General features: G+C 41.8%; 2 protein-coding genes across 3 annotated transcripts in view; one reads left to right on the forward strand and one right to left on the reverse strand.

Annotated features, from left to right (window-relative positions):
* Positions 1-74: 74 nt before the first annotated feature.
* Kin (Kin17 DNA and RNA binding protein) lies at positions 75-13,916 on the forward strand. Its single transcript, XM_048460629.3, has 4 exons — positions 75-247; positions 4,557-4,651; positions 9,731-9,897; positions 11,468-13,916. Exons 1-4 carry the CDS (start codon positions 134-136, stop codon positions 12,268-12,270), a joined length of 1,179 nt encoding a protein of 392 aa, XP_048316586.3. The 5' UTR covers positions 75-133; the 3' UTR covers positions 12,271-13,916.
* The window catches only part of Itih2 (inter-alpha-trypsin inhibitor heavy chain 2), a 41,118-nt gene continuing 35,910 nt past the window's right edge, over positions 11,133-16,340 (reverse strand). Inside the window, exon 21 of one of the 2 annotated variants that reach the window (XM_085699141.2) lies at positions 11,133-11,842. In XM_085699141.2, coding sequence (XP_085555267.1) covers positions 11,833-11,842 — 10 coding nt within the window. In that variant the 3' untranslated portion in view covers positions 11,133-11,832. Of the gene's footprint in view, positions 11,843-14,776; positions 15,078-16,340 lie in introns of those variants that run through there. The other variant, XM_048460847.3, reaches the window with a different exon arrangement.

Here is a 16,340-nt window from a genome sequence, read left to right on the forward strand (position 1 = left end):
ATTCTCGTGAGCTCTGAAGCCTCGGGTTCCCTAGCCCCACCCACTTCCTGCTGTCATTTTTAGTCCCGCCTGTCCTCGCGTCGATCCAGTTCCGCTTCCGGCTGCTTTTGCGTTGTAGTGTATTTTAGTCACCATGGGCAAGTCGGATTTTCTGAGCCCCAAAGCCATCGCGAATAGAATCAAGTCCAAAGGGCTCCAGAAGCTTCGCTGGTACTGCCAGATGTGCCAGAAACAGTGCCGTGACGAGGTAAGTGGCTCACAGTGGCCGCGACTCCGAGGGTCCCGACAGCGACCCCGGTACCCAACCGACGCTGCGCCCCGCTTCGGAGCGTTTTTCCGCGCAGTCTTCCCTAGCCGGGGGGCCAGAGGTCTGTGAACCTCAGTGCCCTTCGCGCGACGCTCCAGCTCCACCAGAAATGATCCCAGACAGGCACTTACTTACTGATTGCCAAGCTCCGACGTCCCTGGGGTTGGTAAAAATTAGGAACTAAAACTGCACTGCTTAATAGAGATAACGGGCTTGGGCAAATGGAGTGCCCTGTTGTTGGTAAAGTGGAGGTAATAACTGTACCTACCTGCTCTAAGGTTGTCACTGGGTTGTAGTTGTTTGTTTGTTTGGTTTTGATTTTTTTTTTTTTTGGAGACTGGTTCTCCCATAACTTAAACGTCATTATGTCCCAAAGTTCCCACTTGTTACTGCTATTAGGGGTTAGAGATTCAGTATATAGATTTCAGGAGGTACAAACTTGCGTTCCATAGCACCTAGAAGTTACCCTTAAGTGTTTTACCGTATTTACATTTTCTTCTGAAATATTTTATAATTATATAAATGTCAGTATACTTAATTTCTGAAAACTTAAATATGCGATCAGCATAACAAGGTAATTTGCCCATTTCATTTCAATATATGTCAAAATGCCACCAATGTAGCAAACCTAATAAAAAGGTCTTTACATCATCTGATGCAGTCTATTTCATTTCTACTTTATTTTGGAGACAGTGTCTCAGTATGTAGCTTTAACTGGCCTGAAACTCACCATGTAGTTAGACCCTGCTGGCCTCAAACAAGATCCACCTGCCTCTGCTTCTCTAGTGCTGGTGTCAAAGACATAGATCAACCCACATCATAGTAATACTTTCTTGGTTGTCTGGTGGTAGTGATTGATGGTGGGGACCAGGAACCTTGCTTGTTAAGCAGCACTACAAGTTAATCCAGAATCTTACACATGCCTGGCAAATGCTCTACCACTGAACTACTTCTTATGCCCCTATAGTGGTATGTTATTTGTATTTTAATAAATAACTCTTGTCTGAAGTCCAGAGGCAGAACTAAAGCTTCTAGAGGTGACACACATCTTTAATTCCAGGATTTGGGAGACAGAGGCAGATGGATCTTTGTGAGTTCAAGGATAGCTTTGTGTAGCTATCCTGAGCTACACAAGATCAATGCAGAAACAAATCCGGGTGGCGGCAGCGGCTCACCTTTAATCCCAGTTTTCGGGAGTCAAATGCCTTTACTCCCAGCAACAGGAAATATAAAAAGAGAGGAAAGAGGCTCAGTTTGCTTAGTTTGCAGTCACCCAGCCTTGGTAGACTTCTCTAGAGGCTTGGCTGCTGTGCTTTTCTGGATTTCAGGTTGACCACCAATTTCTGTCTCTGGGTTTTATTCGTACTACATGCCACCCTCCCCCCCCCAGTTATATTATCTTATTTTGATGAGTGTGTGTCACCAAATGTCTACAGATGTCTACTGATGCCAGTTAAGGGCCTACAAGTCTCACACACAACAGGGATCAAAGGGCAACCTGTAGTTGGTTATTTCCTTCTTGCACGAGGGTCGGGGGAATTGAAATGAGGTTGTCAGCATTTGACAGGGAGCACCTTTACCCACTGAGCTACCTTACTGCCCTTACCACCTTCCTAGTAACTCACGCCACTCTGTTCAATCCCACTGCCACTAGCTAGATCTCAAAACCTGTCTCTTTTGTTGTTGTTGTTGATTTTTTTGAGATAGGGTTTCTCTGTGTGTAGCATGAGGCTAGCTTGTTGGGGTTTCTGTCCTGCCCAGTACCCCAACAAGCCAGCAAGTCCCAAGGAAAATCACACGGAGTCTACATTAGGTTATAAACTGATTGGCTCATTAGGTCAGGCTTCTTGTTAACTCTTATAACTTATATTAACCCATTATTCTGATCTATGTTAGCCATAATGGCTCAGTACCTTTTCCAGCGGGGGCAGCTTACATGTTGCTTCTTCAGTGATCTGCGCAGGAGTGCCGAGCGAGTTTCTTCCTCCCTAGCCTTATCCTATTCTCATTGGCCCGCCTCTACTTCCTGTCTGGTTGACCCACCTATACTTCCTGCCTGGCCAATCAGCGTTTTATTAAAATACATGATTGACAGAATACAGACAATTCTCCCACACCATCTGTGTAGCCCTTTCTGACCTGGAACTCTGTCTGTAAACCAGGCTAACCTTGAACTCACAGAGATCCATTTGCCTCTGCCTCCCTTGTGCTGGGATTAAAGGTGTGCGCCCCCATTGTCCAGCTTCAAAACTGTCATAATTACTGTCATTTTTAAAAATCTTTTAGTTATCCATGGACCACCTATAATTTTCCCTAATTTGTGCACTACCTGAAAGAAATGGTTATTTCAATTTTACTTCAAAAGAAATTTGATAACAAAGACAAGTATTGCTTTCCACAAATTAAAATATAAATAAAAAGGAAAACAAAATGTTATTAAATTCTAGAAATTCAAAGGAATGGATTAGGAAAGGCAAAAGGGATATGGCCCTTATCTTCTTCCTCCTCAGTTCTCCCCCATTGCAGGGTAGGAACAGAAAAGGGAACGTGTAAGAGCCAGCATCCTCCTTCCCTTGAGCACCTTTGAAGGAGGAAGGCAGCAAATAAGAATCAAAAGAACCTACAAAAAAAAAAACCCTGGCACTTAACAGAAGTAGTCATTCATCCTTTTCTCATGAGAACTTAATTTCAGAATAACTTCTGAGGGTAATCAAGTAGGTGCAGGTGTGGCGGTGCACACCTCTAATCCAGCACTCCAGAGGCAGATGGAAGAACACAAGTTTCAGGCCAGGGTGTACTAACACAGTGAGACCAGGTCTCAAAAAAAAAAAAAAGCTGGTAAGCTTAGACAAACAGGCATGATTTCAGAGTCCCAGTCTGTTTGCTCTTGCTCTCCTCTCAGGAAGGGAAAGTCCTTATGTGTATGAGTGTATGTGTGCATCACAGAAGAGGGTACCTGATCCCGTTATAGAGGGTTGTGGACCACCATATGGGATGCTGGAAATTGAACTCAGGACCTCTAGAAGAGCTGCATATATGTACAGCTCTATATGTACTATTGAACAGTACTATATGTACTATTGAAATTTCAGGTTCAAATATAGGTAGACGTAATATACCGAAGCATATATTGTTGATTTTAAGTTGTTTATTCATTTATTTATGTCAGAAGAGGCGCTGTATCTCCTGGGCTGGAGTCACAGGCGATTGTGAGCGCCCTGGTGTAGATGCTGGGAACTGAGCTGAACTTGAGGTCCTCTGCAAGAGCAGCTTGTTCTCCTAACCACTGAACCATCTCTAGCTCCCACTTGCTTTTTTTTATCTTAACAGTCTTAAAAAGCACAGCTAAAATAGAGTTAACAAAATTTAAGTAGTAGGATAATAAACTAAAGAGGAAGAAAACGAGAAAAGAGTGTTTGCAGGGGAAACTCAAATATGATCCTTTTTGCTCCATTGCATCCGTCCAGGCTCTTGCTAAGAAGCAGGTGCTGGGTAAGAATTGGTTAAATCCCCACAGTGAAGTCAGGAAGTCAGGATCTCATAACATTTTAAATGTCTGTTTCACAGCACCGCTTCCAGTCTCTTGACCTTGACTGCCCTGTAATTGACAGAGTTGCCAGACTCAAGTCGGAGGAAAGTTTGACACAGGGCTGCAGAGAAGTCTCAGTCAGTACAGTCTTCTCCCGCGCAAGTGTGAAAACTGCATTTGGATCCCCAGCACCTGTGTAAAACTAATTTAAGGAAGGCAGAGGCAAGAGAATCCCTGGCGCTTAACCTGACTCTTCCTGAACCTGTGAACTCCAGCTTCAGTGGGAGACCCCATCTTAAAAGAATTAGCTGGAAAGCGACAGGAAAACTTGCTACCCATTTCTGGTTCCCCCACACATACACACTCAAACTGGAATATGGTTATAGCTAGCGATTTTATTTTGTAAAAATAATTTATCAGAACTAGAGAAATGACTCAGTGGTTAAGAGTGCTGGCTACTCTTCCAGAGGACCCAGGCTCTATTTCTAGCACCCCTACTGTCTGTACTCTAGTTCCAGTGGATCCAACACTGTAGTATGACCCCCCTCGGACACGGCACAGAAGTGGTACACAGGCATGCATGCAGGCAAAATACCCATAATTTTACAAGTTAAAAAAGAATTTATCATTAAAGGATGCTTTTACAGGCTTCATGACCTACTGCGTGGGGAGTGTCATGATATGGAGACAAGATTTTAACGCCCTTTGCATTTCTCGTAGAATGGCTTTAAGTGTCACTGTATGTCTGAATCTCATCAAAGACAGCTTTTGCTGGCGTCGGAAAATCCTCAGCAGTTCATGGACTACTTTTCAGAGTAAGTCACTCAAAGACAGTCTTCCCTCTTAATGTTACTAAGTTGACCGTGTAATAGAAGTGCTTACTATTTTATATTGGAGATCCATTGTCTCTTACATGTTGTTATGGCTGGAGTCTCACTGTACTCAGTCTTTGTCTTCTGAAATTAATCAGTGTGCCATTGTTCCCATAGTGTATCTTAGAGCTTCCCTTTTCTTTTAATTCAGCACTGCCTGGCATCACGTCTTTCCCCTGCAGGGTTTTTGGATGATGCTTTGGGAGGAGGTTCCTGGGTTGTTTGTGCTTTAGCATTCTCATGGGTACGATGACACTGACGTGGCACCTGACCCAGCTGTTGGGCTGCTGTGTAGGACTGGAAGAAGAGTGAGAGAATTAATATTTTTAAAGGACCGAGAAGTGTGTCTAGTACTAATAATGGTTTTCTGTTAATTATTACCAAATACTAGCCTTTTTTTTTTTCTTTTTTGGTTTTTCTAGACAGTATTTCTCTATGTAGCTTTTGGAGCCCGTCCTGGAACTCGCTCTGTAGACCAGGCTGGCCTCGAACTCACAGAGATCTGTCTGCCTCTGTCTTCCAAGTGCTGGAATGAAAGGCTTGTGCCACCACTGCCTGGCCTTCTTTTTTTTTTCAAACTCTAAATATTTTCTGAGGACCCCTTTATACATACATTGAAGATTCCAAAGGGCTTTTGTTTCTATGGGTGATATGTGTCAACGTTTGAAATTTGAAAAAAGTTACAAACACTTATTAGTTTATTTTAAAATACTAATATATTTACCCTGTGTTCAAGTAAAACGGGAACCTGAGAGAGGACCTAGAAGATAAAATGGCTGCCATACACATTTGAGGACCAGAGTTGCAATTTGCAGCATCTACATTAAAACCAAACAGGCATGATGAGAAGCCCATAATCCCAGTGCTCAGGAGGCAGAGACAGTGGATTTCTGAGGCAAGCCACTAACTAGACTTACTAAATTGGTGAGCTCTATGTTCAGCAAGGGTCCCTGCCTCAATAAAGTGGAGAGCAATCAAGAAAGATACTCAGTTGACCTCTGGCCTCCATATGTACACAGAATGCATGTGTATCTACACTCAAATGTGCAAACATGGGTCTTCGTGTGTGTGTGTGTGTCCCCCACCCCCATTAATTTAAGATCTCACTATGTGGCCAAGGTTAGTCTTAAACTCACAATCTTCTTGCTTCAGCACCACAAATGCTGGAATTATAGGTATGTTCCACTACACCTAGTGAGATATTTTAATAGAAAAAACAAACCAAGGCAACACACTATATTTTCCAAATACAAAAACATCTATTTTACATTTTTGCAAATCTCTTCAAATCTCACTTAAAAGGCAGCTGAATTCTCACCTTTGCTTCCACATTTAGCCTGTTATATTGTCTTGATTGAGGAACATAAAGGACGTTCAGCTTTGTCCTAATGGTTTATTAGAAGGGGAAGCACTCTAGTATCTTTCCAAAGAAGTTATACTTTGAGACTGCATCAAGATAAAGTGTATGCAAGCTTCTTAGAGTAGTTATAGTACAGATCCCGAAAGCGGGACATTATATTCTGTTGAGTTAAAATCTACTGGTTTACATTTTATGTGGATCTGGTACATGTACGTGGTTTTCTAATGCATGCAAGTCTCTGAAAAATATGAGTTGAGTTGCAAACACCTTCCTTTCAAATAGTGACCCCAGTTAATGTATGGTGTCATCTGGTGGTACTCATTAATAGCACAGATGTTGTCAGAACAGCTCTGAGTTTGAGAGGTACATTGAGCTCACAGTGGCAGGTTCTGCTTGACAAAATTCTAATCGTGACTCAGGAGCTCCAATCTCTTCATTGGCAGCACATCACCTGTTCTTTACCCCAAACAGCAATCTTACTTTAATTTTGAGGACATGTCTACCAATTGTCCAGTCTGGAATAACGGTAGTTTATGTCTTTTCATCTTTTATGTCCCATGAGAAAAAGTATTCAGTTCACAGCTCAGTCGCACGGTGCTTTGTCACAGCGGCTGTGATGCTCAGTGGTGGCAGTTCATCTGTAATTCCCAGTTTATCACAAACTATTAGTAAGGTGATGTTGAAGGCTGTGATTTAATACAACCAACAACTTTTACTGCTCCATGGCGACGTGCTAGATAAAACTAGTTTTAGTTTTCAGTAGTTGGTGTGGTGTTGTAGAGTACATCATTGTTAGATGATTTGAGATTACTACCTGGAACCTTCTCTGGATGCTAAGCTCCTGGTGGGTTTACCTTCCATCTTCAGAAAATTTATTTGAGCACTAGTTCATTCATTCAGTCATTCATTTATGTGTGTTTTGAAGCAGGGTCTTATGTGGTCCTGACTGACTTGGTACTCATGCAGTACAGGCTGGTGTCAGTATCAGAACGGTCCTCTTTCTGAGCCTCCTTAGTGCTGGTATGACAGGTTTCTGCCACGAAACCCATTTTCTTTCCATCGCTTTTAATCTTATCAGTGTGAAAAACCACAATGACAAAGGAAACTTCATTTTATCTGTGCACTACCTAAAACAGTCTTGAGTGGCACTGGACGCTCAGGCCACACATTGGGAAAGGGCGTTGTGACAAGTGCTGGACCCTTCCTGCCTTCACCTGCTTTCCACCTATTGTTCACAGCGCTGTGTGCTGTTGGCTGCCCTGCATGGCTTTTCCCGTCTTCATCTTCCTTGGTCTGTCTTCAGTGGGTAATGCTTGAAACCCCTCACTGCCATACTCCCTGTGTGTTCTCCCGTGGCCTCTTCCTTCTTCCTTCTTAGATCCTCAAATAGCAGAAAGTTCTCTGGAAGTCCTGGGATTCTCTCATCTTTTTGTCCCACCCCACAGTCGTCTTAAGTCACATGTCACCATAAATCACACTCTTTCAACTGTTGTCTTTATGGTCAGGTGTCTCCTTAACCCCCACCCCCGTACCCCTTAAATAGTGAAGTTCTTTTGTAACATTTGTCCTAAGTTAAAGATGATTTTTTTTCCTTGGCAACTCTGCTTTTCTGAAAGCTCATTCAGAATCATCATTTCTATTATTTTTATTTTTAAAAATTTACTTTATTTTATGTGTATGAATGTTTTGCCTGCATGTGTGTATGTGTACCATGCTCATGACTGGTGCGTGGAGGTCAGAAGAGGGCAATGGATCTCCTGGAACTGGAATTAAGATGGTTGTGAGTTGGGAGTCAAACCTGGGTCCTTCACAAGAGCAGCAAGTACTCTAAACCACTGAGCAATCGCTCCAGACCCAGAGTCTGCATTTCTGAAGTTGAACGCAGTATGCTATCCACCAAACCTCAGTGTCAGCTAATAGAACCCCTGGTCCACTTGGAATCCTTCTTATCTATTGTATGTGATGCCCTTCAGACTCAGGTCCTTTCCATTCTTTCTGTCCAGTAGTGGTTCCCAGCATTTCTCACTTGAATGACTTTCATGGTTCCTCACTGTTCCAGCCTGCAGCTTTAGCCACTGCTGTTCCTGTTCTACCCAATGTTCTACAAATAATTGTGTGTACAGGCTTAGCTTAGATTCAAAACAATGGCAGAACCCATACCCAGCTTCTCATTCAGGAGATCTTGAATGGGACCAGAGACTTTACATTTCTGTGACATTCCCAAGTGATGGTGTTACTGTTCTCTGCCGCCCACCATGATTTTCTCCCTCCCTTCCTGCCTCCCTCACTTCCTCTCTTCCTCCCTCCCTTTCATCCTTTTTCCTTTTGAGTATAGGTTAAAATTTTTTAAGTTAGCATGTAAAGTAATGATTTTCCTCATAACTTTTAAATGTTATTATACTGTCTCATAATTCATAATTCTCCTACTGACATCCTCTCCCTCCTTGTCCTCCACCACTTGTCTCCTTCCCTTTTTCCCTAGTTATCCACTCTCCGTTTTCAGGCCGCATGTCTTTGTTACCCTTTTTTTCCCTCTCCTTTACAATCTCACCATCCTCTCTTATGAGCCCCATGAGGTTTCATTTTACTCCCCTACCCCCACATACGCATACACAGACACATACACACAGACACACACACACACACACACAATTTTAAATCTAGGTTTCATGAGAGAAAACATTTTTTATCATCTAGCTTAACATGATTTCTGTTTCTATCTTTTTGTCCTTGCATATGTTATAATTTCATTTTTCTTAAAAATTATTTATTTTATGTATATGAGTATTTTGTTTGTGTGGACTCAAAGAGGGTGTTGAATCACTTGGAAGTGTCTTTGGAGTCAAAGACAGTTTAGCTCTGTGGTTGCTGTGACTCAACCCTGGGTCCTCAGGGGGAGCAGCTACTACTGTTATTGACTGAGCTATCTCTCCAGCCCCTTTATTTTCCTTTATGACTATATAGCTCATGATTATGATTCCAACGTTTAATTTTTCAAACTTAAGTTGCTTGCTGGAAACTAGATGTGTATAACATGACATTCAAGATGTCAAAAATTGGATCGGACTTCGTCTTTAAGCCACATCTTCTCCCCTCATGTCATTCTGCCTCTGCTCATCCTTATTATTGTCATCCTAAACTCCAGCCAAAGTCAAATAAGTGTTGTCTTTCACACACACCCTGTGTTCTGTTGAGAAGGAATGGGTTTCCCTTTTGGCCTTTGAATCATATTTCACTGTCCATATTAAAATCACCTCTGGCAGTGCCCTCAAATTTGTTTATGATATTTTGTTAAATTTCTCTTTTAGTTGACTTTATTGGAACTGCTTGAAGGTTAAGATGTGATTTACTCTCCTGGACAGAGTGGTATTATTATCCCATAATAGTCAGTAGTCATTAGAACAAAGATTCTATGATGAACCTAAAGACATGTACTAGCTTTTACCACAGCTGCTCTGCTAAGGCCAAGCATTTCAACTCCAGGCTAATCTTTGCAGTTCTTTCTCTGGTCACGTTAAAGGTTTATGGCACATTGGCACATGGTAATATAGATGGTTGATGTTACATCTGGTCACTAAAGTTTAGGATTGCTTAAACTTCAAGAAGATGGCGTTTTATGTTTGTAGCAAGTACCTTAATGTTTTCATTTCTTTCTTCTCTAGAGAATTCCGAAATGACTTTCTGGAACTTCTGAGGAGACGCTTTGGCACTAAGAGAGTCCACAACAACATTGTCTACAATGAGTACATCAGCCACCGAGAGCACATCCATATGAATGCCACTCAGTGGGAAACGCTGACCGACTTCACCAAGTGGCTGGGCAGAGAGGGTACGAAGAGAACAGTGGAACTGGTGTTCCATGGCTTTATTTCTGTGAGAGAAGTCATTGTCAGTTTCTGTCTGGTTTTATGGAAGATAAGATCTCTAGGGCAGTTTGGAAAGCAGGAGGGGAACCTACTATCCCATAGTTACTTTGTTATATGCCACTTTTGTCTCTTTTATTTTTTGAAGCTGGGACTTACATAGCCTAGGTTGCAATGGAAATTATGACTCTCTTGCCTCTGCTTCCAGGGGTGGGGTTACAGGTTTTGGGTGCGCAGTGGCCAGCTTGAGGACTTCTTTTGACAGTGCACCAAAGCGTTCTGTAGTAGGTACTTTCCATCACTGCGACAAAATCACTAAGCAAATTGGTTTTGATTTGCAGTTGATGAGAATTCACTTCACGACCACTTGGCTCTTGTGTTTCTGGGCCCGAAGTGAGGGAGAGCTTCATGCCAGGGACACATGATGAAGCAGAGGGAGGCAAGAGGGCTAGGGTGAGATGCACCCTTCCAGAGTGGCCCAGTGGCCACTTCCCCCTGCCAGCCATACCTGTTAGTCTCCCACTTCTCAATAGTGCTATCAGATTAAAGTTTGTGAAGGGGTTAATTCACCAATGAGGTCAGAACCTCCAGATCCAGTCACTTCACAATGATGGAGACCAAGCTCTCAACACATGAGCTCTGTGAGACAATTCATATCCAATCCATGATATTTGTATTTAGTTTGTTACTAACAGTCTGATGACCTGAGATTGATTCTTAGGACACACATGGTAGGAGAGAACCAACTCCTGAAAGTTTCTGACCTCCACGTGTATGTCTACACACATACATACCTGTTCACCACACATACATATATATCTACACCACATACACTTATATGCCATACATGTATAAATAAAAGTAATATAAATTATTTTAAAAAGTTATTAGCAGCCTTTTCCATTCTTTTTTTTCCTTCTCTTCCATATTCACCCCCCCATCCCATCATTTATGTGCTGAGACAGGCTCACCCTGTACTCCAGTCTACTCTAGAGCTCAGTATGTGCCCCAAGTTAGCCTGCACTCATGGCTGTCCTTACAAGTGTTGGGTTTATAGCATGAAGACCCCACTCAGCTTTATAATACTCTTTAGGAAGTGTTACATGGTCTGTCTTGAGGTGATTGTTCAAGTTGCTTTTTTTTTCTCTCATCTCTAATCTTTATATGATTATGAGAAATTAGGAAGACAGGAGAAACTTGGTGCCAATATTTTTCTTATTTATTGTGTTACTTTATTCTAAGTTAACAGATCCTTCTGTGTTCATTAGATAGTAAGAACTCTGGTGCAGGTGGATAGTTGTTCCTAAAGTTCTTCCTTGGACATCTCGTGTTTAGCTGTTAACCTCAGTGCAGCTGTGTAAGCATGGAAGGAAAAACTCCCTGTGTTTTGGAGCTTTGTGTTTGAGGATACTTGGTTCTAGTTACTTAGTGAGTAAATGTGCAGAGATGGAACACATCATGCTTGCAGTTTACTTTGGATATATACAAAGTCACGCTGGGTTTCTTGTTTTTCTTTCTTTTTTTTCCCCCCTCAAGGCTTATGTAAAGTGGATGAGACACCAAAAGGCTGGTATATTCAGTACATAGACAGGGACCCAGAAACTATTCGCCGGCAGCTGGAATTGGAAAAAAAGAAGAAGCAAGATCTTGACGATGAAGAGAAAACTGCCAAATTCATTGAGGAACAGGTGAGAAGAGGTCTGGAGGGGAAAGAGCAGGAGACGCCTGTTTTTACAGAATTAAGCCGAGAAAATGATGAAGAAAAAGTTGCATTCAATCTGAATAAAGGAGCAGGTAGCTCAGCGGGAGCAACATCGTCCAAGTCAAGCTCTTTGGGACCAAGTGCACTGAAGACCCTTGGGAGTGCAGCATCGGTGAAACGAAAAGAATCGTCCCAGAGCTCAGCTCAGCCTGCAAAGAAGAAAAAGAAGTCTGCGCTGGACGAAATCATGGAGATTGAGGAGGAAAAGAAAAGAAATGCACGAACAGACTCCTGGCTACAGCCTGGCATCATTGTAAAAATTATAACCAAGAAACTTGGAGAGAAATATCACAAGAAAAAGGGTGTCGTTAAGGAAGTGATTGACAGATACACAGCTGTGGTGAAGACGATTGACTCTGGAGACAGGCTGAGACTGGACCAGACGCATTTAGAGACTGTCATTCCCGCGCCAGGGAAGAGAATTCTAGTTTTAAATGGTGGCTACAGGGGAAATGAAGGCACTCTAGAATCCATCAATGAAAAGACTTTTTCAGCCACTATAGTCATTGAAACTGGACCTCTGAAAGGACGCAGAGTTGAAGGTATTCAGTATGAGGACATATCTAAACTTGCTTGAGCTTGAAAGTTTGTTAACAATACATTGGAATTGTAAAACATCAAATTGGTGTTAGTCAAGGTACTATATAACTCTACTGTGTTAGGGAATTCATTTCATATAAAAAATGGATCTATTTAAATACTACTGGATAGTTGTTTGGGTAAATTTATAATGAAATCTAATGTTTTTTAAGTGTCAAAACTGTCTTTATCTTTGTTCCTTTTTCCTTCATAATACTCCCTTGATGGCTTTTTTTCCCATCATTAAAGAATACTTTAGTAAAAAGTTTCATGTAAGACAATTTGGAAAAAGCCAATTCTTATACCACATTAATGTCTGTGTGTTTCTAATCAGGCAAGCTTGACCTTCATTCTGATGAATTATTGGAGTCACTTATCTTTTGCTAAAATGAGATCAGTGGAAGATGTCACTTTATTTTATTAAAAAATCCTTTAGAGCCTGTTGAGGCAACTCAGCTGCTAAGAGTACCAACTTTTCTTCCAGAGAATCCACTTTCACTTTCCAGCATCCACATAGTGGCTCAGAACCATCCATAACTCCAGTCCCGGATCCTGTGCCCTCTTATGGCCTTCGTGAGCACTGCATGACATCCTGTACAGATGTCCATGCCTGCTAAACACCCATGCACATAAAATAAATCCTTCAGTTGCTTTTGTGCCCTACCTTTGGTTTCTCTGGGCCTTATTGGAAAAAAGAAAATGTCTTGGAACATTCGTTAGGTCTAAGGGTGCCTAACTGGTGGCCCATAGGTTGTAAGAACATAACGTTCTTTTATTTTCTGTGACCATTGGGTCATGATGTTGTTATTTACAAAGTTCATGCTTGAGAACCAGGCAACAGGTTACAATTAAATCAATCAATCAATAAATAAATATGCACACACATATATACATATATACACACATATTATATATATGTACAAACATTTAATAAGATACTGCTTAATTCTATTCATTTAGGATTTTTTTCTCTAGAGTTTAAAAGAACTATTTGTTCATGTTATGTGCATGTAAGTGGTTGTATGTGTACTACCTATGTTCAGGACTCTGCACAGGTCAGAAGAGGGCGTTGGATCTCTTAGACCTGGAGTTACAGATGATTGTGAGTTGACACATGGGTGCTGGGAACTGAACTTGGACCCCTCTGCAAAAGCAGAAATGCTCTTCACTGCTGGGCCAACTCTTCAGCCCTTCGCATTTCCCGTCTTTATCTTAAAGAAAACTGACTTAGTTTGTAGTCATTTTAAAACAGCCTTTAAAACTTTGAGAAAAAAAAAAACTTGTAATTCAGGTATAATCTCGGCCGAGATTTGTTTTTCTCAAGATGAAATTCACATTTAATTGGTTTAATGGTAACTGTGTGATTGATACTTGGGCCAAGCTTATGAACACAGGCCACATGAGACCGAAAGATAGCTAATATTTCTCATAAGGAGCAGGTCAGTGTTAGTTGGCTGAGATCTCAGTTGTTCTTCCTGTATATAACTAAGTATCAAGTTGTAAATTGTTTATGGCATCTTCCAAAGAATGATCAGACTTACTTAGGAGGAAAACTGTCCTTTTCCAGCTGTTCCCACTAAGTGCTTGGCCTTATTTGAAATCTAAGACTGACTATTCATTTAAAATAGAAAATAATTCAACATACTTCTGGTCTCAAGAGTGATTGCATTTGACAGATACTGATGAAAGTTACTTTTATAGGTAAGGAGTGTTGAAACATCCACTTTCAAAGTTTGGTCACCTGAGTTACATGTATGAGGCTGATTCTATAGAAGAGTTCTATAGAACTGTTACCCCAAATTTTGCACATAAATGCCTGTCCAATTTTGGCAGTGCTCTTCCTACAACACGGGAGTTCAGTGTAGTTCTCTGTGTGCATGAAGCAGCTGTGTAGAAGGAATGTCCCCTGTTTGTTGTCAGTATTCACCAAAGTCTCCCAACTGAGCCTTCTGTGTAATAACAGCAAGTGTGTTCTTAATCTCAATGCTGAGGTGACATTTAACAGCAAGTAGATGGATTTTCCCAGTAAACACCAGCTCCTGGGGTTGGCCTCAGTGGCATCTTGACTCTCCAACCACTTCCTGGGTATCATCTCTATGAACACACATCATCTGAAAACAAACTCCTGAGACCTGTGTAGGAGGAAGGGGGCCACTTGTTCGTCCTGGCCATCCGGCTAGCTTAGCCCCGAAATAACCGCACAGAAACTCTATTAATTAAATCACTGCTTGGCCCATTAGCTCCAGTTTCTTAATGACTAATTCTTACATCTTAATTTAACCCATTTCTATTAATCTGTATATGGCTACATGGCAGTGGCTTACCAGGTAATATTCCCAGTGTCTGTCTCTGGCAGATCCATGGTGTCTCTTTGACTCCACCCTTCTTCCTCCCAGCATACAGCCTAGCTTTTTCCACCTAGTTCTGTTCTTCCTTGCCATAGGCTCAAAGCAGTTCTTTATTAACCAATGAAAGCAACACATAGAAGGACCTCCCACACCAGATATGTTTGCAAATGTTTATTTTCTTCAGGTGGGCTAGCAGGTCTTTTAGACCACTATGACATCTGGGTTTGTTTTGAATTGCTGGAGCCAAGGCATAACTGCAAAACATGTCAAGGGAGAAAATGTATACACAATTTCCAAAACCCTAAACCATTAAGGCCGCTTGAGAAAGCTATAGAGCTGAGGTACGAGGTAATCTTTGTAGTGCCCATCGATGAAACCTTTCCCACTGTTGTGCACAAACCAGCAGGGAACATCCGTTCCAAACACTATATCCGTCCTGTAGTCCTTCCGTAAGCCTCTGAAAGGAAAATGGCGTGTATGCTTAGGGAAAAGACAGCACAGTAACAAGGCACAGCCAGAAACAAGGCAGCTCTTTCCTTTGTCCTTTGTCCCTTTCTACTCTATACCCACCCCCAAGTTAAAAGCGGTGTCAGTGTCTGGGGTTGGTGCAAGAACAGAGAGTAATCAGTGTGTCCTCAGACGATTAAGACAACCCTCCTAGGAGCTGGCCTGGGGTGCTTCCACCAGGGTAACAGTAGCAAATGAACAGTCAAGAAGAGAAAGGTTGAATACAACTCAGTGCCGTAGCTAATCCGTGTTCTCCGATGAATCCGAGGCGCCTCCTCAGTTTATGGGTGTTTTCATTAAGGGTGGTGCCAGCTATTTATGAGCAAATTCAGGTCTTCCCCATGGAGGGTGAAGAAGCTAGTATTTAAAAAATACATATGGTGCATTGCTGTCAATGAACATTAAAAGAATGGAGGGAGGCCTTTTCTGCTTGATTTGCTCATCGGCAGGGGCACAGGAATTTGTGAAAGGCTCGGGTCTGCCTATGATGTAAGACGATTGCTAAGTGGCCGCACCGTTTCTCCATGCGTGCTGATGTCTAGTAACTCAGCCGATACTGTTTGGGTGGTGTACTCAGAACCCGCCGTCCAGTTTGTGTGTCTATATTGTGGTGTCATATATCACATATAATTTTGTGATTTAATTTTCACTGTAAAGTTACATTTTAATTACGTGGAAGATAATAGCATTTCTATACTGTTATGTCTAATAAGGAAAACAAACTGCTTTATAAAATTTCAAAAAGACGAAAATGCTTTAAAATGATATTAAATTAAGCATGAGGGAGACAACTGAACAAGAAAGAGAGGAGGAAAATTCAAAGATTTATAAAATCTGCTCAGAATGCTGAATTCCCACGTCAGTATGAAGCATATGGATGTGAGCCATGTTAGAAAAACTGTCCCCAAATACACTTAGCCTCTCCGTCTTCAAGAAGTCCTTACATAAAATATGCACACCTTCTCTAGCACTGGGCTTCCTGGATCTTTTATGATCTTTTTCTTTGGTCAGCATTTTCAATTACTCAGTTTCTGACTGTAGGGCTCCAACATGCGGAGGGGAGCACTAGATTAATTCATTTCGGCATTTCATGGTGTTGTGCACAGACGTGTGCTCATTACTTGCGTTAGATCTGGGCTATCTGACCCGTCCTTTGGCTAACATTGTTTGTGTGTCTGTTGTCAGCGACTTGTGGCGCTGCACCCAAGGCCTA

The sequence above is a fragment of the Myodes glareolus genome, chromosome 14, assembly GCF_982192425.1.
Source record: "Myodes glareolus chromosome 14, mMyoGla1.1, whole genome shotgun sequence".
NCBI lineage: Eukaryota > Metazoa > Chordata > Mammalia > Rodentia > Cricetidae > Myodes > Myodes glareolus.

What these genes read in the sequence shown, in the direction of transcription:
- Kin (XM_048460629.3), top strand. Translation starts at nt 134, where the DNA reads ATGGGCAAGTCGGATTTTCTGAGCCCCAAAGCCATCGCGAATAGAATC. An exon ending in AGAAACAGTGCCGTGACGAG is followed by an intron (nt 248 to 4,556) that starts GTAAGTGGCTCA and finishes CATTTCTCGTAG; the next exon opens with AATGGCTTTAAGTGTCACTG. An exon ending in TTCATGGACTACTTTTCAGA is followed by an intron (nt 4,652 to 9,730) that starts GTAAGTCACTCA and finishes TTTCTTCTCTAG; the next exon opens with AGAATTCCGAAATGACTTTC.